This window comes from Lactuca virosa, chromosome 4 (assembly GCF_052849685.1).
Source record: "Lactuca virosa cultivar CGN04683 chromosome 4, Lactuca_virosa_CGN04683_v6, whole genome shotgun sequence".
NCBI classification, from domain to species: Eukaryota; Viridiplantae; Streptophyta; class Magnoliopsida; order Asterales; family Asteraceae; genus Lactuca; species Lactuca virosa.
The window spans coordinates 533,710,495-533,737,113 of NC_136429.1; the positions used below are offsets into that span (position 1 = coordinate 533,710,495).

Consider the following 26,619-nt stretch of genomic DNA (forward strand, 5'->3'; position numbering starts at 1 on the left):
TTGACTTGAGTTTACCCGGAAAAAGTTTAAGTCTTGAATTAAAAAGCAACACCTTTTGCCCTTCATGAAACTCTTTATTACCCTTGATCCTCTTGGCATGCCAACTTTTAGTTTTCTCTTTATAGATTAAAGAACTAGTGTAAGCATCATTTCTAAGTTCCTCAAGAGCATTCATTTACATTAACCGGTTGTTCTTGAGCTCCGCTATGTTGAAGTTGCACATTTTTAAAGCCCAAAAAGCTTTATGCTCGATTTCCACCGGTAAATGACATTGCTTTCCATAAACTAGCCTATATGGTGTAGTACCAATAGGTGTTTTGAAAGCTGTTCGGAAGGCCCAAAGTGCATCATCTAGCTTGTCCGACCACTCTTTCCGATTGTTCCCCACCGATCTCTCCAAAATTCTCTTCAAGGCTCTATTGGTCACTTCGGTTTGCCCACTAGTTTGTGGGTGGTAAGATGTAGAGAATTTATGAGTTACCCCATATCTCCTTAACACCTTTTCTAGTTGATCATTGGCAAAATGAGTGCCTCGGTCACTTATAAGAGCTTTTGGAACTCCAAATCTTGAAAATAGCTTCTTCAAAAATCGCACCACCACCCGAGCATCATTAGTTGGTAATGCTTGTGCCTCCACCCATTTGGATACATAATCCACCGCCACCAATATATATTTGTTGCCTTTTGACATGGGAAATGGTCCCATGAAATCGATCCCCCATACATCAAATACTTCGCACACTTGAATACTTTGTTGTGGCATTTCATTTCGGGATGAAATGTTTCCCGCTCTTTGGCATGCATCACATTCTTTGAAAAATTGGGTTACATCTTTAAAAATGGTGGGCCAATAAAACCCAATGTCAAAGATCTTCTTAGCAGTGTAGTGTGCTCCATGATGTCCACCGGTGGGCCCGCTATGACAACGCTCCAAGATTTGTCGGCTTTCATTTCCGAACACACATCTTCGTATGATTCCATCCGCGCAACTTCGGAAAAGGTAAGGCTCATCCCAAAAGTAATATTTTATTTCTGAAAAGAATTTCTTCTTTTGTTGGCGGGTAAGATCTTTTGGGATGTACTTGCTAGCTAAGTAATTAGCTATGTCTGCGAACCATGGCTCTTCTCCCGTAGTCACCATAATGTACTCATCCGGAAAATCATCTCCAACTTTATCTTCTTGCAATTTCGGGTTTTCAAGCCTTGATAAGTGGTCGGCTGCTACATTCTCCATTCCCTTCTTATCGCGTATCTCGATGTCAAACTCTTGAAGAAGTAGAACCCATCGTATCAATCTTGGCTTGGCATCCTGCTCGGCAAACAAATACTTGATAGCAGAGTGGTCAGTAAAAACAGTTGTTTTAGATAAAACTAAATAAGGGCGGAATTTATCAAAGGCATACACCACAGCTAATAATTCTTTTTCGGTGGTGGTGTAATTCTCTTGGGCCGGATTTAGAGTTTTACTTGCATAATAAATGGGTCGAAAGTGCTTATCAACCCTTTGACCAAGGACAACTCCTAATGCAAAATCACTAGCATCACACATTATCTCAAATGGTAAATCCCAATTCGGGGCAATAATGATCGGGACATTAGTCAATTTTTCTTTCAAGAATTCAAACGCCTCTAAACACTCTTTAGTAAAATTGAATGGTGCATCTTTCAAAAGCAATTGTGTTAGAGGTCTAGTTATTTTGGAAAAATCTTTTATAAAACGCCGGTAAAAACCCGCGTGTCCTAGAAAGCTTCTAATGCCCTTCACATTAGTTGGCGGGGGTAATTTGGCAATTGTGTCAATCTTTGCCTGATCCACTTCAATTCCCGATTTGGAAATCTTGTGGCCTAGAACTATACCTTCCTTGACCATAAAGTGACATTTCTCCCAATTAAGAACTAAGTCGGTTTTTTCACACCTAGCAAGCATTAGATCAAGGTTAGTGAGACAATCATGGAAGGAAGATCCAAAAACAGAAAAATCATCCATAAAGACTTCCATGAATCTTTCCACCATGTCGTGGAATATGGCTGTCATGCACCTTTGAAATGTCGCGGGTGCATTGCATAACCCAAAGGGCATGCGACGATAAGCAAAAGTTCCACTTGGGCAAGTGAAAGTGGTCTTTTCTTGGTCCATGGGGTCTATGGGTATTTGGAAATAACCCGAAAAGCCGTCTAAGAAACAATAAAAACTATGGCCCGATAATCGTTCTAGCATTTGATCAATAAAAGGTAAGGGGAAATGGTCTTTACGAGTGGCATCGTTTAGTTTTCGATAATCGATGCACACTCTCCAACCGGTTACCGTTCGTGTCGGAATAAGCTCGTTCTTCTCGTTGGTTATGACCGTCATTCCTCCTTTCTTGGGCACCACTTGGACCGGACTCACCCACGGACTGTCGGAAATAGAGTAAATGATCCCCACATCTAAGAGCTTGACTACTTCCTTCTTGACCACTTCTTGCATGTTTGGGTTTAGTCTTCTTTGGTGTTGCACAACCGGATTTGCTCCTTCCTCCAGGTTAATCTTGTGAGAACAGTAAGAGGGACTTATTCCCTTGATGTCGGTAATGCTCCATGCTATGGCCCGCTTTCGTTTCTTCAAGACTTGAACTAGTTCTTCTTTTTCAGATTCGGAGAGGTCAGAGGCTATTATAACTGGCTTTTGATGACCATCTTCAAGGAAAGCATACTCCAAGTGATCTGGTAATGTTTTGAGTTCCATTTTTACGTTCTGCATGTTGCACTCGCCGAGTACAGGTGAGGGACTCGGCGAGTCGGCTGCAGAATTCACGAATTCAATTGTTTCTTCACATGGACTCGGCGAGTAGATCGGCCCTACTCGCCGAGTAGCTCTATCAGATTGCTTTATTATTTCTTCATACTCAGCTTCTTCTAGCAGCCTCTCGATTTCCAGTAAGTCTTTTTCAGCATCAAATTATTCATTAAAGATAGTGGACTTGTTGGAATCTTCATTATCGCATTCCTCCATCAATTCATCAAACATGTCAATCGAGAATGCCATGTCATCACTATTCCTCGCATGCTTCATAGCTTGATCAACCCCGAAAGTGACTGAATCTTCTCCTACCCGTAAAGTAAGCTTCAAGTCTCTCATGTCCACTATAGCACTTGCCGTGTTGAGGAAAGGTCTTTCAAGGATGATCGGGACTTGAGGATCCGCTTCCATGTCTAGAATTATAAAATTTGCGGGAAATACAAACTTGTCCACCTTGACCAATAAGTCTTCACATATTCCTCTTGGAAATGTGATTGTTTTGTTTGCTAAGTGAATTGCCATACGAATTGGCCTCGGTTCCGGGAGATCCAATTTCTTGAAGAATGAATAAGGCATGAGGTTCACACTTGCTCCCGAATCAGCCAAAGCATAAATGGTAGCCAAGTTACCAAATTGGCAAGGCAAAGTCAAGCTTCCCGGGTCACCCTTCTTCTTTGGTAATTTGTTTAACATGGCAGCTGAGCAATTTTCATTAAGTACTACTTCTTTCACCTCCTCCATCTTCCTTCTATTGGTTAGAAGCTCCTTAAGGAATTTTGCATATTTTGGCATTTGCGCGACTGCTTCGATGAAGGGACTGTTGATTTGAAGAGCTTTAATATGGTCAAGAAACTTCTGGTACTCCTCTTCCTGCTTTTCTTTCTTAGCTCGGGCTGGATATGGCATTGGAGGCTGAAAGGGCTTTTCAGGAATTTGATTTTTGGAGTTTGGCAGTGGACTCGTCGAGTCCATATTCTGGACTCGGCGAGTAGGGTCTGTACCATGCAGCTTTTGATTTTGGTCTTCTTTTCCTGCATCCTCCTCTTGTAATTCTTTGGGTGCTTCAGTCTGAATAGGGGCCAGAGGAGTAATTATCTTCCCACTTCTTGTTGTGACAATATTTATGTGCACGCCTCGTGGGTTGTTTTCGGTTTTACTAGGAAGTTCCCCCGGTGATCTTTAATTGATTTGTTGAGCAAGTTGCCCCAGCTGCATTTCAATATTGTGGATAAATGCTTGTTGGTTTCTGAGCATGGTTCTTGTTTCTTGGATTGCAACATCATGATCATTATGTCTCTTTTCTGAAGCAGCTACAAACTTGGTAAGCATCTCTTCCAAACTTGGTTTTCTTTCTTGTGTCGGCTCCTCCTTTTGGTAAAAACCTCTCCCTTTTTGTTTGTACCTCTCCTCCTTAGCCTTCTTATACTCGTCATAAGGTAGCCACTCTTTCTTTGGTTTACGCCAATCTTCATCATATCGGTCCCCACTTGAGTAACATACTTGCACCTTCTTATTACCATTTTCATCCAAGTCGCAGTCTCTAGTAAGATGAGGCCCATTGCAGTTCTCACAACCCACCCGAATAGCATGTATCGTTTGATCTATTTTGTCCATCCTCCTATCCATGGTTTTTAGCATAGCCATGACTTCTGACAAGTCTTCTGAAGCTGCATAGGCGGCCCCCCTTGTCACATCATTTCTTGGATTATGGTATTCTCTAGAATGCTTAGAGAATTCTTCAATTAGTTGCTTTATCACCGGAGGTGCCTTCTTCGTGAGTGGACCTTGCGAGTCAAGTAATTGCCTTGTTGTAACATTTACTCCATCATAAAAGATGGAGACTTCTTGTTGACTATTGAGGTCATGATGTGGGCAATTCCTTAGCAGGCTCTTGTACCTCTCCCAAGCTTCATATAGTGATTCTCCAGCTTGTTGTTCAAAGTTAGCTATGGCTTTCTTTAGCTTGGATATCTTGGATGGTGGGCAAAATTGATCAATGAACTCCTCTTTCATTTGGGCCCATGTAGTGATAGATCCGGGGGGCAATGACTTGAGCCAATCCTTTGCAGCACCCTTCAAAGTAACCGGAAGCATGCGAAGTAGCTGAGTTTCCCGAGATACATTTGGAACATTGAAATAATCAGCTACATCATTGACTTCGTCCAAGTGTTTGTAAGCGTCTTCGTGGTCTTTGCCGGTGAAGGGGATCTCCTTAAGTAGAGCCAGAATGTGACCCTTAAGCTCAAAAGTAACAGTTGCGGGAATTGCGGGTTGCACAAGTCCCGGGCCGGTATCATCGCGTATCCTCTTCTTCCATTCCCCCATGGGGACTTCATCGATGTTGGCCATAGTAATAGCTAATTCGTCGTCGGAATCGGAAACGTGCCCGAATGTAGGGTCTTCTTCTCCTTCGGAGTCGTACTCGGTATCCTCTCTGATTGGGTCTTCGCTTGCGAAAGAGGCGTTGGATGCTCCTGATTTGCTGCCCTTCTTCTTCCCAAAAACAGTCTCCAAGCTAGACAAAGGTGATTTCTTAGGTGTATTCGAGCTTTCAACGTCTTTGCCTTTGTTCTTTCTCAATGCGGATTTTGGGTCTTCAAAAGGGGGTACCAGTGGAGTGTTTGATCCTCTGGTCATGAAAATCCTGCAAATAAACAAGAAAAACGCGTAAAAAGAACAAAAGATGAAACATAACTAAAATAACAATTAATTGCCAAACAGCAGGGTACTCGCCGAGTAGGTGCGAGTGCACTCGGCGAGTAGCCTGTCTAAACTAAAAAATTAAAACAAACTAATTAAAAACTTCTAAAAACTAATAAATTCTAAAACCTAACCTACTTACTGAATTACTAAAAAAAGTTAACTTTGTGCAAGAAAAACTCACACAAAGGATCGAAAAAATTAGGAATTAGATTTAATTTTTGAACCGTTCCCCGGCAACGGCGCCAAAAACTTGATGTGTGTAAAATGCACTGGTTTTAATCCTACTTTTAAATTATAAATTAAGCACACAAAGGCAGTAAACCTGTCTTTTAGTGGTATAGTTGGATACGTAGAGTGTCGAACTCAGGGAACGGAAATTAAACTAATAACTAATTTTAACTAAGCAAGTAATAAAAGTAAAGGTTTTTTTTCTCTAGTTTTATAAGACTAGAAACTCGAGCACACCACGTAACAAGTGATTAACTAAAAACTTAAACAAGTAATAATTCACCAAATTTGATAAAGAGTTTCTGTTTAGGTCCAACCAATTCACTCCTATGGTTATTTTTGTAATAATGTGATAAATTAATTGTTATTGGTTACCAACTATAGTGGGTAGATTCGTGTTCACTAATACTAACCCTTAGACAATTAATCAATTCAAGTAGTGGCCAATTGTTTAAACTAATTAATTACCTAGTTCAATTATTTGGATTAAATAAGATTTGTAATTGGTTAATTAAGTTGGTGTTTCAATTAACCTCTTGTTTGTTGGTTTCTCAAACAAGCTCACACATTAATTTACCCATTCTCTAGTTAATCCTAGTTTCATGTTCATTATTCCTAGACATATGATAAAGTGTTCACATAAACATATGAGGTTAACAACTAAGAGATGTTCATGCAGCTTAATTGTCTTCCAATTAACAAAAAATAGTTGTGGTTAATGCATAAGGATCTTTAACAAACTTAATTTAATAAAATCACCAATAAGCAATCAATAAAAGTAATAATTAAACCATAGGAGTAATTTGGCTTTTCCTAAACAGAAACAATATGAATTTAGCTCATGATTACAGTGGGAACAAGTTCAAACACGAATTTAACTAGGCTAAGCATGATTCAATCCTAAGATTAAGCGGAAAATATAACCTAATTTGCCTTGAGTCTTCACAAGATCAAAAGTTAGGGTTCTTCAGGTCTCCAAAGGGTTCTTTAATCGCAGGTGTATCTCCCAGGAAGCCAGAAAGTTCCCAATTCGGATTAAGATCCGCTATTTATAGTTATCACAAAACAGGGGCAACTCGGTGAGTAGGTCGTGTACTCGCCAAGTAGACGTGTGAAATCCGTGTACGGCAAGGATTCTTGACTTTTCTTCGGGAACATTCTCATGAACTCGCCGAGTAGGTGCGTGTACTCGCCGAGTAGGTGTGGGTGTTTTCCTTTTTCTTCATTCTTTGGTCTCTAATTGCTTCTCCTTATTCCTTTTTACCTCCAAGCATGTCTTTTGGACTGAAAACACAATTAAAGCATTATTAAGTACCTTTTGTCCACATTATGCACATAATTAGCTAAAAATGAATAAAAATCTATACTAAACATATGGCTAATTATGCAAATATCAACTTAGTTGACTTTCGGAGGACAGTTAGACTAAGTGTTATATTGATATTGGTAGCTCGGGGAGCTAGTGGAGCAGAAGTTCAGAGAGTTGTCGGGCAGCAGCTAGAGGGATTATCAGCAAGTTCAGCAAGTGCAGGTGAGTTTCCCTTTTGTTTGAATGGGTCTACAGCCACAATGCCGGCCCATGTAGTTATGAGTAGGAAGACCCGGGGGTTAGCCCTAGGCACAATATGCTAGTATGATATTCAGGACGAGGTCCAATGTTAGCGGGCGGGTGCCCAAGGAATGGTCTGGATGATTGTTATACTTGTTGTCTGTGTGATACATGTATGTGCCTGGTAGGAAGGTGAGTGTGGGCGAGGTCCCGTATCTCACCAGCAGCAGAGTATGGACGGTGTTCCATATCTCATTAGCAGCAGAGTAGGGGCGAGGCCCAGGTTAGGGAAAGAGTGAGTGTGGGCCGGGCCCGTATCTCACTACCAGTAGGAGCGTGGACGGGGTTCCATGACTCATCTGTTGTAGGACATGGGCGAGGCCCAAGATAGGTGAGGCCTTTGGAACAGGATTCGGTAGTATATGTTTAGTGTATGTGTTGCGATATGTTTATGTGTTAGTATATGTTGGCAGGCGAGGCCTAAGCGAAACAGATCTGTATCCGAGCGGGGCTCGAAGCCAGGCGGGGCCTGGAGCGGCGGGGTCGTTGTAGCGGGCGAGGCCCGAGGTAGGGGGCGAGGCCCAGAATAGCGGGTGTGGCCCAGTATGTGCAGTATGCGTTTATGCATGGTATGTGGTAGGTTGGGGGAACTCACTATGCTTCGTGCTTACGGTTTTCAGTTTTGGTTTCAGGTACTTCCGGTAGCGGAGGAAAGAGCTCGGGGTGATCGCATGGCACAAACCATAGATTAGACAGCCTGGGATGTTTTACTCTGATAATGAACATATGTTTTGGAAATTAATACTCTGATTATGTTATGGATTGATAATTATGTTTTAAGTAATGTTTTATAAAAGAAATTTTTAGTCTTGAATTTTGGGACGTTACAAGACTGGTCGAGTATAAATGAATTGGGACGCGGGTTAAGAAACCTATTCGATGAATTGGGAGGCCTCAACTCGACGAGCAGGCTGGCAGAAATGAAACCCTAATTTTTAGGGTTTTGTACCCTATTTAAAGACCTTAATGTTTCATTGTTGCCTCCCTCATCGTTCCCTTCGTCCAGTAAAACCCTAATTCGTGCTTTCTATCATTTTAAGTGTGTGTGAGTGTAAAGAGTGTTTTCTTTGGTGCTTTCTTGAAGGAGCTTGAAGTTTGGTGTTGCTTAGTTGAAGGGAGAAGCTTTGGATCTGGGAATTCCTCTGTTGTGGCAGCCATATTAAGATATAAAGTCGATACCTTGACCATTTATTTGATAGATCTCTTCATTGAGAAGTTTATGGCCTTTAGTAGCTTATTTTAGAGTCATTCTTGGATTTGAGCATGTCTTGAAGTTATGACTTTAGATCTTGACATTTCATGGCCTTTTGAGACTTAAAGTTGCCAGCTTTATCAAGTCTAGGCCCTCCTCCATGCCCTAGGTCTCTTATGAAGCTTAGTTTTAGTGTTTTTAGCCTCTTGATACCATGCATATACGTAAAGTTAACAAATTTACGTGGTATCTCAACCCTAGGGGACCAGATCTATGGCTTGGAGGCATTAGACTCGCTTGGAAGTCACTGAACGAGTTGCTTATCTAACTCAGCGAGTTGGATCGTGGTCCCCCGACCTTTCTGATTACTGAGCAAACTCGGCGAGTTGTTGAGATGACTCGGCGAGTTGGCTAGGGTTTTCTCGGTTTTCCGAAGACTGAAGGAACTCGGCGAGTTGATAGATACATTCGACAAGTTGGGTCAACCTGGATTGTTGACCTTGACTTTGACCATGGTTGACCAAGTTTGACTTCTGGGGGCATTTTGGGTATTTTGGGATTTTGATGGATTGATCACTTGGTTCAGGGATTGAGTAGATCCGATTTCGAGACAGAGACGTTTCAGCTATCATCCGACATTCCAGGTGAGTTTCCTATTGTTCGAACGGGTCGAAGGCACCAATGTCGGCCCGTATTTATGATAGTATTAGTTCCGGGCTACGGTACGATGCCAGGCAGTGCCCGATGTAGGTATATGTGTTCTCCGGATTACGATCTGATGTCGGGCAATGCCCGAGGAATGTTTGTATGCTTGATGTCTTCGTGATTCTTGTATGTGTCTGTATTTGTATGCTACCGGATTACGGTCTGATGCCGATCGATGCCCAAAGAATGTTTATATGCTTTCCGGACTACGGTTCGATGTCGGGCAATGCCCGAGGAATGTTTATATGCTTATGTTATGTGATTATATTATATGTGTATTTGTTGATATGTAATATGTATACCGAGCTTTTGCTCGATGCCGGACGGGGCCCGATGTCGGACACTGTCTGATGTCGGGCAGGGCCCGATACCAGACATTGTCCGATGCTGGGCGGGGCCCACGATATGCTTATATGTGATTATGTGATTATGTGTATGGTATGTGGTAATTTGGGGAAGCTCACTAAGCTTTGTGCTTACGGTTTTCAGTTTTGGTTTAAGGTACTTCTGGTAGCAAGAGGAAGAGCTCGGGATGACTGCATTGCACACACCATAATGTTTAGCCTGGGATGTTTTACTCTGATGTTTTGATTTGGGAACAATGTTTTGAGATACTATGACTTGTGTTTTGATGAAATGTTTTGATAACTATGGTTTTATTTAATAATTAAAAATGAAATTTTTTGGACCGTATTTTATGGGTGTTATACGACGCCTTTGAACAATGTACCACATTCGATACCAGTTTCCTTAATTTTGATGTGATAAGGCTTAACTTTCTTTATGCAAAGTGCTCCATTCAATTTTTTGGGAATAACTTCAAATAATGTTCTAAACACAAGGTCCACGGAGGGTTGCGGGTGAATTTAACGCCATTTTAGATGTGTTTGAAAAGGATGGTGGCAAACCTCCAATCTTGTACTCATTGCAATGATTAATGATTGTGGCATCATTGACTGCGATAGAGAAAGTTGGTCAAATAAGCAAGAGTAAGGGCTTTATTGGGTGAGGCTTGATAGAGTTTTCACTAATCTAACTTATTGCTATGATTTATGGGAGTCTTAGTTTAGGGGTAAATGATTAGATTGAAGCTCAAAAAGCCTCGATAAAGAAAGTTTCAAAATTATGTGATGTTGTTGAAGCACCCATTTGTAGTGCTCGTGAGATTTTTTCCATTAAAATAAGTCATCCAAGGATCTATTGCCATATTGAGCTTCTTGGTCTATATATGGTGAAAGGCAATGATGCTAACCATGAATGCAAGAGAGTTAGTTGATTTTGTAAAACCTTGACCGGATTGTGGTTTGGCTTTATACCATCCTTGTATTGAAGATACTTCAAAACCAAATGATGCAGAGCCTCTGAATTATTCAATGCTAAATCATTCAGAGGTTGCCAAACAAGTCGTAATCAATTCTCATATCTTAGAAAAAATAAATGAATTACCTCTAGAGAATATACTTTGAATTGTTCCAATTGTGATGGGTAGGATTTAACCTCTTTGAGATTTTGGATAAACACCTCGCCTCTAAATGAAGCAGAAGCGTTTATTAACACCACATAAAATGTAAAATGTCTAAATATTTTGAAGCATTTTAGGTATACTTTGTTTTCAAAAATATTATAATAATAGTTAATACAAAAGACTCCCATCTTTTTCAAAGTATATACAATAAGTCTTTTGATTTTTCTTTTCTTATTTATCCCTCATTTAAGAATATCGAAGACAGCTGGAATGACAAATTAGTCAAGCCGCTATTAACAAATTGCTCAAATGCTTATAATCCTTAAAAAGTTTAATTTTAAAAATAACATAAGTAATTTAATAGTAGTTTTTGATAATTATATGTTGTAAATTAATTATTATAACATTATTATAAAAAAAATAAACATTTTGATTCGTATTAAAATCTTATACAGTCTGTACAATTTTTTACAAAGAAGAGTCCAAGAGTATAGATCCCGCCACCATACAATAAGATATTAAACAGAAATATAATGAAGCAAACGTGTTCACAGGTGATAGCGACATGATTGAATATTCTACCATTTTTGTCCATGTAGAAAAGTTAGCAATCTTTCTTTCTCCCTTTTGTAACAGTAATACCACGGATAATAAGGTCTCTGAGTTTAGAAAGTTAGCAGATGGAGACACCTGAACCACTCCAGATACTTGGGAGAAACGATATAAAACGAAACACATCCATCTCCATTCATAAATTTCTTATCTTTTAGCAACATGACGCTTACAACGCCCCTTGTATGCGTTTTCTTTCCTTTTTGTATTCTTTCTTTCAACTCTGTTTACACTTTACCTCTTCTTCTTCTCCATCTAACTTTTTACTTCATCACTGGTTCTAATGGTGATGACTTGCATTCATAACAGGTTGACAACAGAAGCGAAAGGGAGAGAGCAATCGACGAATGGCTTCCGGTTACCTCCTCCCGGAACGCCAAATGGTGGTACTCCGCCTTCCACAACGTCACCGCCATGGTCGGAGCTGGTGTTCTCAGTCTCCCTTACGCCATGTCACAACTCGGCTGGTCAGTCCTCTCTCTCCGTTGACCTGAAACACAAAGATGAAAACAGATTTTGTGCGTTCCGATCAGCATCCATCATAATTGGGAAACAGTTGTTTTGCCCTAATAATTGTGAAATCGTTCTATTGATTTGAATTTCAGGGGTCCTGGAGTATCAGTACTGGTAATCTCATGGGTCGTAACTCTCTACACGCTCTGGCAAATGGTTGAGATGCACGAAATGGTTCCCGGAAAACGATTCGACAGATACCATGAGCTCGGGCAGCATGCTTTTGGGGAAAAACTCGGTCTATACATCGTCGTTCCACAGCAGCTCATCGTTGAAGTCGGTGTCAACATCGTGTACATGGTGACCGGAGGGACATCATTGAAAAAATTCCACGATCTGGTATGTAACGACAGCTGCAAAGACATCAGACTCTCTTACTTCATCATGATCTTCGCTTCTGTCCACTTCGTCCTCTCTCATCTCCCCAATTTCAATTCCATATCTGGAGTTTCACTCGCTGCAGCAGTCATGTCGCTGAGTTACTCCATTATTGCGTGGTCGGCGTCTTTGGCAAAGGGTGTACAGCCGAACGTACAGTATGGATACAAATCGAGTACAACAGCAGGGAAGGTTTTCAGTTTTTTTAGCGCATTGGGTGATGTTGCTTTTGCATATGCTGGGCATAACGTGGTGTTAGAGATTCAAGCAACGATTCCTTCAACACCTGAGAAGCCTTCAAAGGGTCCCATGTGGAAAGGGGTGATTGTTGCTTATATCGTTGTGGCTGTTTGTTATTTTCCGGTGGCCATTATTGGGTATTGGGTGTTTGGAAACGAGGTCTCCGATAATATTCTCATCAGTTTGGAGAAGCCTACGTGGCTCATAGCCATGGCTAATTTGTTCGTTGTTATTCATGTTATCGGAAGCTATCAGGTTCAAAATCTCTTCTTTACCTAAAAAGTCTCAATCTTGTAGTAGTAAAACAAATCTAAAATTATTATTATTTTTTTTTGCTTTTCTTTTGTAGATTTATGCAATGCCAGTTTTTGATATGATTGAAACTGTTCTTGTCAAGAACTTAAACTTCACACCTAGCTTTACACTTCGATTCATCACCAGGAATCTGTATGTTGGTAAGTCAATTAATCGTACAGGGGCAAATGAGTAAAATTAAACTATTCTTTCTGATGCATACAATTTAGTTACAATGTTTTGTTTCCTTTTACCACAGCATTAACAATGTTCATTGGGATTTGCTTCCCTTTCTTCGGTGGACTTTTGGGATTCTTTGGTGGATTTGCATTTGCCCCAACAACATATTTTGTGAGAAACTTCTTCATTCATCTCATTCTTCTTTTTGGAGTCTCTTGATATAATTTAAATTTATGTTTTGTTAAAATTGTGCTAGTTACCTTGCATCATGTGGCTTACAATCTATAAACCAAACAAGTGGAGCCTATCTTGGATTGCCAACTGGGTATGCAGCATTATCTAAACAATCACTTGCTTAATTTTCAACCAGTTTATTTATGTACATATAAATATATTTCTGGTGTCACAAATTTCAGGTGTGTATCATACTCGGGGTTGCCTTGATGATTGTATCACCTATTGGAGGGTTAAGGCAGATCATTATTGAAGCCAAAGATTATGAATTCTTCTCTTAAAAGAATTAAAGAGGCTAGCATAGCAGATTGAGTCATATTTAAAAGAAGCTCTTGATGGTATATGGAATAAGGAGCAATTGTTTGATTTGATGGTGTTATAAATTATTTTTATATGTATATGTGTTAAAAGTATTATGAGTTGAAAGATTGTTTAGAAGGGAAAGTGGCCATGGAATCAGTCAAGGAATTTACTTGCAAGATGTTTCAACCCTTCCCTTGATACATTTATTATACCCACATTGTGTATGCATATCTGTATATGTATTTCCACTGTAAAATTATAAAGATATTCATGTGAATTCAATTCAATTTGCTATTTTTTTTTTTTTACTATGACATCAGTGGGTTGTTTCCTTGCTTAACTTGACTTGTAAATTTGTAATATTTCCCTATGAACATGTTGATTGTTTGACATACAGAAACAAAGAACCTAACTTTGTATAAAACATATTTCCAGTTACAAAAATCATATACCTGACCTGAAGGCAAAGTCAATGTAATTTGGTGAATCCTATTCCTAGGAGTTAAAAAGAATATTTATTTTCCTGTTAACTTGTAATCATTCAACAAAAGTTGTTTCGTGATGGAAAGTTTCCAACAAGGAACCTACAAAGTCTAGTCCTAGTATTCCCAGATCAATTGAAATGAAATTCATATTGCCAAATCAAATTAGGAATATAAACAAGCTTTCTCAATCACTTCAAACATGCTCACTTCTGCCTATATTTTGCCTTATTAAATTACAACATGGAAGAACAATGGATGAGGAGTGTCAGATTATAATCCTGTTGTTGCAGTATTTATAGAATATTCATGGCAGCTAAAGTAAATGACTGTAATTGCAATGTACATAGAACAAAATACATATACATAGCTCAGGAAACTAATAACCCCATGAAACATTCAACTCAAAAGTCAAAACAAGAAGATTGAAGATGCCATCAACAACATTTATTGCACTATTTCAAAAGGCTAACACAGGTACATGATTTTGTTTGAAATCAAGATTCAAGGGAAGGGATGATTCATACAGGGGATATTGTGTTATAGCCCAAAACCTGAAAAGTATTTGATTAATGTTCCTATCTATTTTTCTGGTCCTCAGGTATCACTATTCTTCCACTATACAATTCAAGCCACCGGTTATAAATCCAAAGTACACTAACCGAAATGGCTGCAATGACAACAGAGATCCAAGAAACCCAAACCCACCTAGGAATAACATCATCTGCATCCCCAGATAGATAAAAAACGAGCATCTTGTAAACAAAAACAGGCCCAAACAAACCTCTAACAACAGAATACAGTGCATAAAACGGAGGAGACAAAACAGCAAACACCTGGGCTGCAATCTTGGAGTCGGTTTTCCGCACTCTTGCCAGCGTCCAAACGTTTTGAAAGAAGCTGGTGACCTCCGCCAGTATCAGTAAAATCAGAATGCCATACGCTCCATGAAACACCAAGTATCGACATGTTATAAACACAAAAAGGGTGGCCAAATGGTGTGCTATGAAGAGGACATCGCTAGGGTTGAAGATGAGATAATGAGAAAGATCCATGACGAAGTATGCAATGCTGTATTCCAGGACGGTGTTTTGAAAATCGGTGTTGATCGATGCGAATCCACGATTGGAGTCGGAAAGGATGGCGTGACAGGCCAAGAAAACAGCAGGTGTGCCATGCGCGAGTGACATCAAACAGCTAGCAGCTTCCGGCCGGAGCTTCGGAGTCCAGTTTCGGAAGACGGTGATATGGGCAGTCAAGTAAATTGCAAAGAACATGGAAAAAAAGAGGGGAAGATTTGGGAGAAAAGAATCTAGAATTGGGGAATCCATTATTCTTGAAACCCTAAAACACAAAACAAAATGCCGTTGCTTGAAACCCTAATTCGCAAAATTGAAGGTCAAACCAAAGGAGAATCTTGTATGAATTGATGAAAACGGTTGTTGGGGGAGAGGTGGATAGATGAACAATATGCTATATATATGTTATTGTATGTATATATAATGATGATTTGATGGAGGGAGGGAGGGAGAGGGTAACGTATTTTACGAGACGATGGAAGAATTGAGATGCTGAAAAAGCAAAAACCATGTGGCAGCTTCTCCAATCGTCAACCGCCAAACACAATGGTTAACTTTTGAATTGTGGCTTTCACTTCAAATATTAGTTATTATATAATAAATCCAATTTTATAATTCTCGCTTACCTTTTCGTTACTCAATAAACAAGAGGACTTATGGAGACATTAATATATGCAATATTATTTGTATAAACATGTGAATGATGCAAGCATTTAAGATAATAACTTAAATATATATATCATAATGAACAACTTGATAAAGATGTTTGATTCGTCAATCTAACCTCTCTTCACCCATTTTGCCTTAGACCATGTGAAATGGTCATCATGAACACTTTCTTTGTTGATGTAGTAATATCCTCAGATGTTAGTAGTGGCTAGTGGTTAGTGAATTAAAAAATAACTACCATAAAAAAAATGATCAATTATGGTGGAAAGGACATGACATCCAATGAGCTTTCTTTCTTTCTCTTGGCTTTCTATACTCTCTATCTCTTTCTAACTCTTTCTATCTTTCTCTACAATAAAATACATATTTTTCTATTTAAAAATCAAAAAATAAGAAGGATATAGTGGTTGGTATACCAATATTTTACTGTTTGTATGTGGTAATGAAGTGACATCCACCCCTGTGGTTGTTAGTGATGGGTATTACAGATGACCTTATATACGCTAACAACTTTAGTTTTCGATTTTATCTGTAGCTTTGTTTTTTATATCACTTTTGTATTGAATTTATTAGATAAAATGTTATTAAATTTAATATTTTGTAACAATAGACTATATTTTGGAAAACTTGTTAAAATTAATTAATTTACCATCATTTTTTTTAAATATTATATAAATTCTCCTCGTCTAGTTTGTTATTTTTAATCATATATAATATTTATAAAATATAAAATATTTAACAAAAATAAATTCAATATATTACTATAGACAAAATTAATATAAATACTATGTAAAATCCGAATTCTTGAAGGTATTTAAATTTAATGTGGTTTGGATTTTTGGGCGGTACCACGTCGTGGTAAAGACATCCCACGACGTCGTGATGGTTAATGTATCGCGGGTTTTAAATGACCGCCACGGCGTGACATTTGTTTAATGAGAAACCCTAATATCCGAGGTTTAGGCCATATTTAAGGGAATGTGATGGCTAAGGTTGCTCACCCTCAGCCTCCATCACACTCTCCCAGCCTCCAAGCAAACCCTATTCTTCGTTTTTGCTCTCTAAGCATTTTGTGTTGATTTTTGGGATTAGAAGAATACTGAGGTGATTTCTAGACTTGGATTCAGCAAGCAACTCTGCTCACCATCTTATTGTGCATCTTCTGGACTCTTGTAAGTCCCCAAGTTCCAAGCTTTTTGGTTTATCGTGCATAGATCTAGGTTCCTATGCCTTAATTTGTAGGCTTTTGAGCATTCTAACACTCCTAAGGTGTACATGCAACCCTAAATACATTGGATCTATGTTTTCTCTATTATACATGCAAACTTGAACTTTCCAAGGTATTACCCTAACTAGCATACAAAACTTTGATACTTGGGTAATAAAACAAGTTAGATAACATATCTTTTCTTGTAGCTTGTTGCTTGGAGCTTTAAGAGCTTAGCACCAATAATGTAAATGCCTCAAGTGGAATCACAAATCACCACTAACACTTAGAAGACTTGGAAGAGAACTCTTTTGCTCACAAAAATCGGCCACACTCTTGCAAAGGCTCTAGGTGTCCATTTCTTGAACCAAAGGGCTTCTTATATAGTGTGGTTACATTAGGGTTACACCATGTAAACCCTAATGTGCATGACTTTCCACATTCCTCATGATCCATGGGTTTTAACCTCCATGGAGTATCCATGGGTCACCACATGGGTTAAGCCCAACATAAGGAATCATGGATTATTAGCCCATATTATAAGAATGAATGATTTACACAATCAATACCTATTTATTTAATTAGTCTCTTTTGACCACAAAATTAATTCCAAATTAATTCTTGATCAATACTAATTATGTAACATCCCATTTTTCAAGTAGCTTCAAATTCATCCCTCGGATTTGAATTATGTCACTTTTGGCCCTTGGGTTTGGAAGGAAGTGGAAAGAAAGGACCATGCATTGTAAAGGTGGCAACTGGGTGTGTACGCCCAGCGTAAGCTGCCCAGCGTAGAAGGTTAAATGGTCGTGGGTGTTGGAGGCGTACGCCAAGCGTACGAGATGTACGCACAGCGTACGCTCAGTGACACTAAACCCTAATTTTAGGGTCGAGCACTATATAAAGAACATGAGGACTTGAACCCTAGCCCCTTATCAGCCTCCCCAACCTCAGAAAAACCCTAGAACGTCTCATCCCTTCATTTTTGTGTGATCTTGATCTTGAGAGGCCATCTTGGTGATTTTTAAGCTTGGAAGAGAAAAGAAGAAGTTGGCAAAGAAGGACTTGGGAAGTTTGAGCTTAAAGATCTAGAATAACATCATCATTTGAGACTCTTTGGGGGTATAAAGTTCATAACTTTCCTCAAGAATGCTTAGATTTAGTGTAGTTTGATTTTGAAGTCATTTTGGTCCCAAATATAGAACTTTATGGTTCAAATCCGATTTCTGGACTTAGAGTTGCCACTCTCAGTTCAAAATGGGTCCCTAAGGCAGAAAGTTGTCATCTTGAATGTCTTATTGGATTCATGCATGAGTTAAGATCATTTCTATGAGAATGGAATGCTATTTTGGAGTTTGGGCTTATTAGGGTCATGCAAAGTCGCCAAGTCAGTGACTTTATGGATTAAGACATGGAAAAGGACTTGGATTTGTGATTGTAGCTTCTGGACTGGAGTATTAAGCACTTAATGGGAAAGTGACTTATCATGGGAGTACGCTAAGTGTACATGCAGGTACGCCCAACGTACTCACCATTTTGCGAGTACGCCTCGCGTACCAGAGAAGCACGCCCCGCGTACGTCCTCTGTTGGGCCTTTGACAACTGGGCTTCGGGTTTTGGGTTGTTTATGGACTAGTTGGATTTGGGCCTTTGCTAGACTGTATGAATATAATGTTTTTGTAACACTCTATTTATTTATTTATTAAATAAATAATTTAGTAAGCAAATAGTAGCCCTAAAATAGATAATTATATGTCAAAGGTTGGTCTCGAGGAGTTAATTGTCACACTCTAGGAGATTGGGGGTTAAAAGTGTAAATCCGGACTTAATTTGTAAGTTTTATGGAAGGCAAGGACTAAATGGAAATTATTAGGACTTCATGGAAGAGATTTTGGAGACCTAGGGGCTGTTTGGTAAATCAGGTATCAGATTTGAAGGGGATTTCCGAAGCTGGGGTAGAAAGGGTAAATTTTGGGCTTAGTTTGAAAAGATATGAGAAGAGAGGGGCTAATTGTGCCATTATGGAAAAAAAATGTTTAAGGGTGTCGGGTATATAGGGAATAAACCCTAACCCTATTGACCATTTTATGCAGCCGACCTTATACCTCCCTCCAGCCGCCGTCCTCACCTTCCCATCTTTTATTCCCAGCGTCACCCACCCTTGCCACCGCTATTAGCCGCCGCTGTCACCTGTCGGAGTATTCTCAGCCGTTACTACCGTCTAACCCCCCCCCCCCCTGATGTTCCTCTCGCCGGTGAAGTCGAGGTTGAATCCGTAGGTGCAACGTCTGTCAGCCGGTTGGGCGGTTGCGGTGTCACTGCCATGGCGAAACGCCGTCTGCTGCCGCCATCCATTTTCGCCGTGTTCTTCTTCTTCTACCTTTTTCTTTATTTCTCCGGTGCTACGACCACCAGTCGTGTGTTACCACCGCCGATCTTCAGGCTTGTTTATGTGGGAGTATATCTCTTAGCTGGGAACCAAAAGAACCACCGCCACCACCAGGAGGTGGTGGTTGTTATGGTAAGAGGTTGATATCGCCGCCGTTGGCCATCAGAAAGGTGGCTGGATGATTGAAGAACGAAGCACAGGTGGGTGTTGGGCTCGCCTTGCAAGCAAAACGTGTGTGTGTGTGTGTTTTCGGTTATTGTGTGTGTTGTGTGTTGGCCGGAAAACCGAGAACAGCCACCACCACCACCGTGAGGTGGTGGCTGCCGCCATGTGCCGCCTGTGTGTGTTAATTTTGTTAGTGTGTGTTTATTTTGAGCTTAGCATTGTAATGTGTGTAAATTGCAAATTGGAATAATGAAAGAAATTGAAAACCACCACCTTAGGGTGGTGGTTGCCGCCACCGGCCGCCGTGTCGGGTGGCGGTGTGCTTTGCCTCGTGGTGTTGATTCGTTTGGGGTGCTTGAAACCCTAATGGGCCCAAAGAAGCTCAAATGGGCCCAATGAAGCTTAATGGACTCTAATGGACCCAATAAAACCCTAATGGGCTTAATAATATTTTAGTGGGCTTAATAGGCCCAATAAAGCCCTAAATGATCTAAAAGCCCAACAAATTAATAAATGGGCTAGTATTTGGGTTGGAAACCCTAATTAGGGTTTGGGAAAACCCTAATGCCATCAAAACCCTAATTTTGGGGAATTAATCGAGACACACGGGACTTATTAATAACTTGGAATATTAAATAATAATCATTGGCGGAAATTAATCTAAGCAATATTAGTCCTTAATGGATTAAGTCCTTAATGGGTTAAGTAGGAAACTTAACCCTAATCATCATTTTATGTGAAACCCTAACTTCACTTGGGTTTATTATTGGGCCTTGATGATTGGGTTATTAAATGGGCTATCCAAGATCAAGCAAATGGTCTAGAGTAATTTAATGGGCCTAGGGTAAGGTCCATGTAAGGGGTTTGGGCCCAATTTGGAAAATTGGGCCATAGTTTGGGCCTTAATGATTATATGATGTTGGTCCTTAGAATGAGACCATGTATAGGCCTAGGCCCAATTTGGAAAATTAGGCCATGTGTTGGGCTTTGATTCCTAATTGACTTTGGGCCTATGGATTGGGCCTTGGGCTTGAATAAGCCAAGCTAGGGGTAATGTAGTAATTACCCACAGAATGTACTTATGGTTATGTATTGGGACCCAATTATTAATTGGGTGTTATTTTGGTGTTGACAGTTCGGGAATCTGTCAGCCAGCAGCTGAGGTCGAGTCTGCGGGACTTCAGCAACTGTGGGATTGTGTCTTCGGGACTTCAGCAGTGTGAGGTGAGTTACCTTCCAGTAGCGGTGGGTCTACGGCCACAATGCCTGCCCACCAGTAGGAGTTGTATGTTAGATGATTGTCTTTGTGATATCATCTAGGTTTGCTACTACCTGATATGTTATATGCTGGCATGATATGTTATATGTGATAGTAGTAGAGTTCGGTTGTTAGGACCGAAGGGTAGGCCAGACACCCCAGATATGTCTGACAGTATGTGATGATATGTTTATATGCTGGCATGATATGTTATATGTGATAGTAGTAGAGTTCGGTTGTTAGAAACGAAGGGTAGGCCAGACACCCCAGATATGTCTGACAGTATGTGATGATATGTTTATATGCTGGCATGATATGTTATATGTGATAGTGGTAGTAGGAGGGGAATAGTCCCCAAGTTCAGTTGTTAGGACCAAAGGGTAGTTCGGACACCCCAGATATGTCTGATAGTATGTTTATGTTATGATATATGTGATAATAGCAGTAGGGGTGGAATAGTCCCCGAGGGTCGGTTGTTAGGACCGACGGGTAGGTCAGCACCCCAGAATGGCTTGACATGGGTAGGTCAGCGCCCCAAAATGGCTTGACACGGGTAGAACGGCACCCCAGAATGGCCGCATGGGTAGGTCGGCACCCCAGAATGGCCGTACGGGTAGGTCGGCACCCCAGAACGGACGTACCGGGTAGGTCGGGCACCCCAGAATTGCCCGACAGTATATATTTTATGTGCTTGTATGGTATGTGGTATGATGGGGGAACTCACTAAGCTTCGTGCTTACGGTTTTCAGTTTTGGTTTCAGGTACTTCGTGTTTAAAGGAAAGGAGCCGGCTTGATCGCAGCGCATCACACTATGGTTTTCCGCATATGAGATCTTTGGGATTACACTCTGATATTGTTTTATGATAACATGTTTGATTATTTCTACTTTGATTTTGACATGACATAATATTACAGATGTTTTATTACACTGTTGGTTTTATAATGACGTATTTAAAAATGAAATTTTTGTCCTGTATTTTTGGGATGTTACAGTTTTGGGCCAAGTTTTGATAATGGATCTTGGAGTTAGGCCCAATTAGGGAGTTGGGCCCAATTTGGTAAATTGGGCCAATAATGGGCTTTACATAAGGACTTTTAAAGTCATGAAATTGGCATTGGGCCTTGGCCCAATAAAGAGAATGGACATGAGGGATTGTGTGGACCCCTAGTTTTGATTGTTATGTTGTGTAATGACTTGGTATTTATTATTTGGATAGTTCGGGATTTTTGGTGAGGCAGCGATTCGGGAGTTCGATTCTTCAGTTCAGATGGCATTTTGAGGTGAGTTATCCTCACTATACTCAAGGGTCTAAGGCACCAAGGTCGGCCCTTTTTATTGTTAGTTGGATATGTTACGCTACTATGATCTGTTAGATCGGTATCCTGGTAGATAGGATGGTATTATGTGGTATGTTGCATGATCTGTTAGATCGGTATCCTGGTAGATAGGATGGTATTATATGGTATGTGGTATAATCTGTTAGATTGGTATCCTGGTAGATAGGATGGTATTATGTGTTATGTGGTATAATCCATTAGATCAGTTTGTTGCCTATAGACTGTTATGCAATTATCTGTTATATGTGCACATGTTTGTTTGGCGGTTGAGGCTTATCTGCTTTGTGCGAAAGCCAATAGACCTGGGCATTCCAACCTGATTGTGGGTCGTGAGTATTCCATCCCGAGGATGATTGGACTCATAGTATGTGGGCATTCCAACCTGTTGGTTGTGGGCCTGGGGTATTCCATCCTGAGGATGATTGGACCCATAGTATGTTGTGCGAAAGCCAAAGACATGCTTGAATCACAAAGACATCAAGCACACTGAACTACTGCATCGGACCGAAGTCCAGAACTACTGCTGACTAAACGGGCCGGCATTGTGGCCGTAGACCCGTTCCTACTGGAAGGAAACTCATCTGAAACTGTCTGACTGCTGCTCCGGAACTCCCCGGCTACAAATCCCATAAACACTAAATCAAATACTGATAACTAATCTCAGGGTAAAATGACTATTTACCCTTGTCAAGTCAACTTCCCGGTCAAAGTCAACTTTCAGTTGACCGGACTCGCCGAGTTGGGCCGCCAACTCGTTGAGTCCCTATCATCCATTCTAATCCTCTACCCGCTTCTACTCCTCAAGTTTGGCAAAGAGTCGATGAGTTCTTCTTCGATACTAACATCGAGTCTAACTTCATCCGACTCGCCGAGTTGTATGAACAACTCGTCGAGTTCCCATTCAACAGAAGAACACACCCAGTCTACGACTCGCCGAGTCGTATGAACAACTCGTCGAGTCCGCCAGCTTCCAGATCCAAGTCTTAACTCACTGAGTCCTTACTCTACTCACTACACAGGCTCGCTACTACTGAACCGGGAGTCTAAGACTCGCGACCCGACTCGTCGAGTCAGAAGAACGACTCGCCGAGTCCTTTGCATGCAGATTCCAAACAGTCAATTCTAATCAACCTTAGTGCATCCAATTCGTAGATGTAAGCTTCTGGGACTATCTGAACACGTAAAGTTGCTAACTTTACGTGTATCTAAGAAGCAATGAAGCAATAACACTCATACTTCGCTATTATGGGGGGGGGGGGTTACTTGACTAAAACAAAGCCATGGCTGCCAAAAAGTGGTATCCTTGAGCTTCTGGAGCTCAAGAGAGGCTAGATCTGAGATATGACTCGATCACAAGGCTTTATCACAAAGGATTTGGGGTTTTTGAGCTTAAAACCAACAATTTGGGGACAAACTAGATCTATTAGCACAATAATCAAGATGGAAGCTTTATTACCAAAAGGGATGGCCAAAGAGGAGTGTATTCTGGATCTACTTCTTCTTCCTTGAGTTCTTCTACCTTCTCCTTCTTCTCCTTGCTCCAAAATGCACCAAAAGTTCCTTCACAAGGCAAAGATCACTCACACACACTTCAAGGAGGCTAGGGTTTCGGGAATAAGTCTCTGGGAAGTGAAGGAGGCTGGTCTGGGGCTATAATGACGTTTAAATAGGGTGCAAACCCTTGAAATTAGGGTTTCATCCAGACTGGCAGACTCGCCGAGTCTGAGAATATGGACTCGTCGAGTCGCCAACTTAAACCGCGTGCAAATCCCGCCTCTACTCGACGAGTCGGGCTACTGACTCGTCGAGTACCCCTTAAGAAATGAAAATTACTTTATCTAAATCACATACCAGAAATGGGGCGTTACATTTCACAACGTTAGCTTCTATTTCTCATATCGTGAGGAAGATACCATCGCGATTCATAATTCGATTTTAACTATACTCACATCGTGACTTTGCAAATCTCACGTCGTGAGTCATCAAATATTACGTATTACACTCTTTTCTTTCAACCTTACAATGTGGCGTATGATTTCCCACATTGAGATGCATTACTTGGAAGATTTTTTGCACCACTTTTTTTGAAGATGCAAGTTTATGATTCACATTTTATTCAGCACATTCACGAATACCAGTAAAGTCCAAGTTCCAGTTACATATTCAAGTTGTTCGAGTTTTCCACACTTTCAGAATTCGATCTCGCCACTACTATCCCAAGAGAGTTTGTTCATTTTTTTTTCTTTTTTTATTGCTTTTATGCGCTTAAATTGTTTTATACATACAATGAGGGCATTGTATGAAATAAGTGTGGGGTAGGGGACCGAAAAAGGAATTTAGATTGGACAATTAAAAATTTTGCTAGATTAGGAAAATTTAAAAATTTATAAACTTGAAAAATGGTTTATTATGAAATCTAGTGCTAACTAAAAAAAAAAAAAAAAAAAAAAAAAAAAAAAAAAAACCCTTAAGTTGCTAGTGTTATGTGGGATGATCCAATACGAGCTCAAATGTTTATTGAACCAACATATGTTATAGTATATTTGTGGCTTCCCAAGTCCTAGTGAAAAGTCATGAGATATAATAGGTAATCTGGTAGTCTATATGGCATAATAAGTTTTACAACGTGTGCCTGAAATCTATCTAGGGAAACTTATGTAGTCATTACACTTAGACTAATACCTCTAATCAATAAAGGTTGAAGTTAAGCTCCATTGCTTAAGCATTTAGGAATTGAGCGAAAAAAGTGAGTTATATATAAAAATAGAGAGAAATTGCAAAAGTTGTAAGAATTTTGGAGCTATCAAAGTATAAATATCAATAGAGGAAAAATTCTAAAGAATCAAAAATTTGAAGATGCCAAAAATCAAACATGCAGGTGGTGAATTCAAAGAAATCAAAAGGCAAATATCAAAGAAGAGATGAATTCGAAGAGCTCCATTGTAGTATCAAAGTTGTAATGGTTGAGTTCAAAATGGATTATGAGTATTTAGGATTGTGAAGTTTTTAGGAACCTTAGACACAAATATGCTCATTGAGGTCTTGGTATAATGGTTGAGTTCAAAATGGATTGTTTTATGTGATATTGGTAATGAAAGTTTAACTTAAATAATTAGTTTTTCTTGGGGGCAAGCAAAAAATAAGTGTGGGCTATTTTGATTAGTGCCATATTTATACACATTTATAGGCAGTATTTTAATACATTTTAAGCTATAATTTGGTTAATTGCAAAGATATTTGGTACTTATAATGTTTAAACTGTATTTTGCAGCCAAAAGTGGACATTCTCGAAGAAAAAGATTGAAACCGACAAAAGTTGGATACTTGGAGGACTGGAGCTGAAAATGACACAAAAATGATGTTGCTGGACAGCTTGACCCTTCGTCAGTATTTTGACCATATCTCATGACTCGTAACTCCGATTGACGAGATTTAAAACGGTCTGAAAACTAGACAAAATTTCGGATGACTTTCGTTTTTGTGTCAAATGCTAATTCCCAGTTCTCACGACGTGAGGAGTATAATCTCACGACGTGAGATTGATTCTTCTAGAAGATAGCTACGTGGAATGCAATTTCCTTGCCGAACACGAATTCTACTGAGATCACGATGTGAGAACTTAATTCTCACGACGTGTGACGTGATTTTTGGAAACTATATATATATATATATATATATATATATATATATATATATATATATATATATATATATATATATATATATATATATATATATATATATCTTTGCTCATTTGACTTAGGGGGTTGGCTTAGACATATTCTGGAGACATTCGAATTTGGAGGTTAGAAACCTGCGAAAAACATACTTTAGAAGGAGAGTGTGCTTGAAGATTAATAATTTGAAGATCAAATTATTACATTCGGTTTGCATTATTTAGTCATGTCGATTTCTATTGAATTTGTGTGTTTAATTTTAGTTATGAGTAGCTAAATTAGTTTACTTTCGTTTAGCTAGATGAAACCTTGAATCTATGGTTTAGTTTATTATTTTATGGATTTTATAAAGTTGCTTTTGTGCTTGTGTTTGATTATCTCTACCTGGCATATTAATATTTGATACTTTAATTGCTTAAATTCAGGTTCTGTGTAGCTTAGTGACCATTAAATTACATGAACTTGTTACCTAGTAGTTTAGCGACTATTAAATTGCTAGAGCTATGATCGACCCAATTTTAGATAAGTGATAAAAGTAACTAATTTAGTTATGCTGGAGAACATAAATTGTGACCACAATTGTGTTTATTTAGATCAATCTTATATAGCTTATCTACATTCTATAACTGATTTTGTGTTTACTAGTGTACGACTATACATAGTTTTACATGAATTAGTGAAAATATTAGTAAATTTGGAGTTGAATTGCTAATAACATAATATTTGATAACCAACATTAATAATTCATAATTAGTAGCTAACCATAGAGGAGAAGTGGATTCGAACTAAATTGAAGTGTTTTAGTAATTGATTGAATTTGTTAGTTAAGTGATTAAGTTTATCTAGACTTGTAAAATCATATAAAAAAACATTTTAAACTTTTGTTTATTTTTAGGTTAATTTTTAGTAGTTAAATTAG

At 39.4% G+C, this 26,619-nt stretch overlaps 3 protein-coding genes and 1 non-coding gene across 4 annotated transcripts; 2 read left to right on the plus strand and 2 right to left on the minus strand.

Moving 5' to 3' along the window:
• Window positions 1-2,938: 2,938 nt before the first annotated feature.
• LOC145107207 (uncharacterized) lies at window positions 2,939-3,685 on the minus strand. Its single transcript, XM_079044048.1, has one exon. It carries the CDS (start codon window positions 3,683-3,685, stop codon window positions 2,939-2,941), a length of 747 nt encoding a protein of 248 aa, XP_078900174.1.
• Window positions 3,686-4,637: 952 nt separating this feature from the next.
• On the plus strand, window positions 4,638-4,744 carry LOC145110278 (small nucleolar RNA R71). The gene has a single exon (XR_013709663.1). It is a non-coding gene; the product is annotated as a small nucleolar RNA R71 (small nucleolar RNA).
• A 6,561-nt stretch (window positions 4,745-11,305) lies between these two features.
• LOC145109564 (lysine histidine transporter 1-like) lies at window positions 11,306-13,722 on the plus strand. Its single transcript, XM_079046748.1, has 7 exons — window positions 11,306-11,476; window positions 11,603-11,760; window positions 11,899-12,679; window positions 12,774-12,879; window positions 12,978-13,069; window positions 13,155-13,223; window positions 13,315-13,722. Exons 1-7 carry the CDS (start codon window positions 11,456-11,458, stop codon window positions 13,411-13,413), a joined length of 1,326 nt encoding a protein of 441 aa, XP_078902874.1. The 5' UTR covers window positions 11,306-11,455; the 3' UTR covers window positions 13,414-13,722.
• Window positions 13,723-14,342: 620 nt separating this feature from the next.
• Window positions 14,343-15,545, minus strand: LOC145109565 (DNA-binding storekeeper). Its single transcript, XM_079046749.1, has one exon. The coding sequence runs from the start codon at window positions 15,246-15,248 to the stop codon at window positions 14,496-14,498; it is 753 nt and encodes a 250-aa protein (XP_078902875.1). The 5' UTR covers window positions 15,249-15,545; the 3' UTR covers window positions 14,343-14,495.
• Between the last annotated feature and the right edge of the window lie 11,074 nt (window positions 15,546-26,619).

Excerpts from the sequence above, each read along its gene's own strand:
- LOC145107207 (XM_079044048.1), bottom strand. The coding sequence starts at position 3,685 with ATGCCATATCCAGCCCGAGCTAAGAAAGAAAAGCAGGAAGAGGAGTAC.
- LOC145109564 (XM_079046748.1), top strand. The coding sequence starts at position 11,456 with ATGACGCTTACAACGCCCCTT. Across the intron at positions 12,680-12,773 it reads ATGTTATCGGAAGCTATCAG|ATTTATGCAATGCCAGTTTT; the intron begins GTTCAAAATCTC and ends TTTCTTTTGTAG. Across the intron at positions 12,880-12,977 it reads CACCAGGAATCTGTATGTTG|CATTAACAATGTTCATTGGG; the intron begins GTAAGTCAATTA and ends CTTTTACCACAG.
- LOC145109565 (XM_079046749.1), bottom strand. The coding sequence starts at position 15,248 with ATGGATTCCCCAATTCTAGATTCTTTTCTCCCAAATCTTCCCCTCTTT.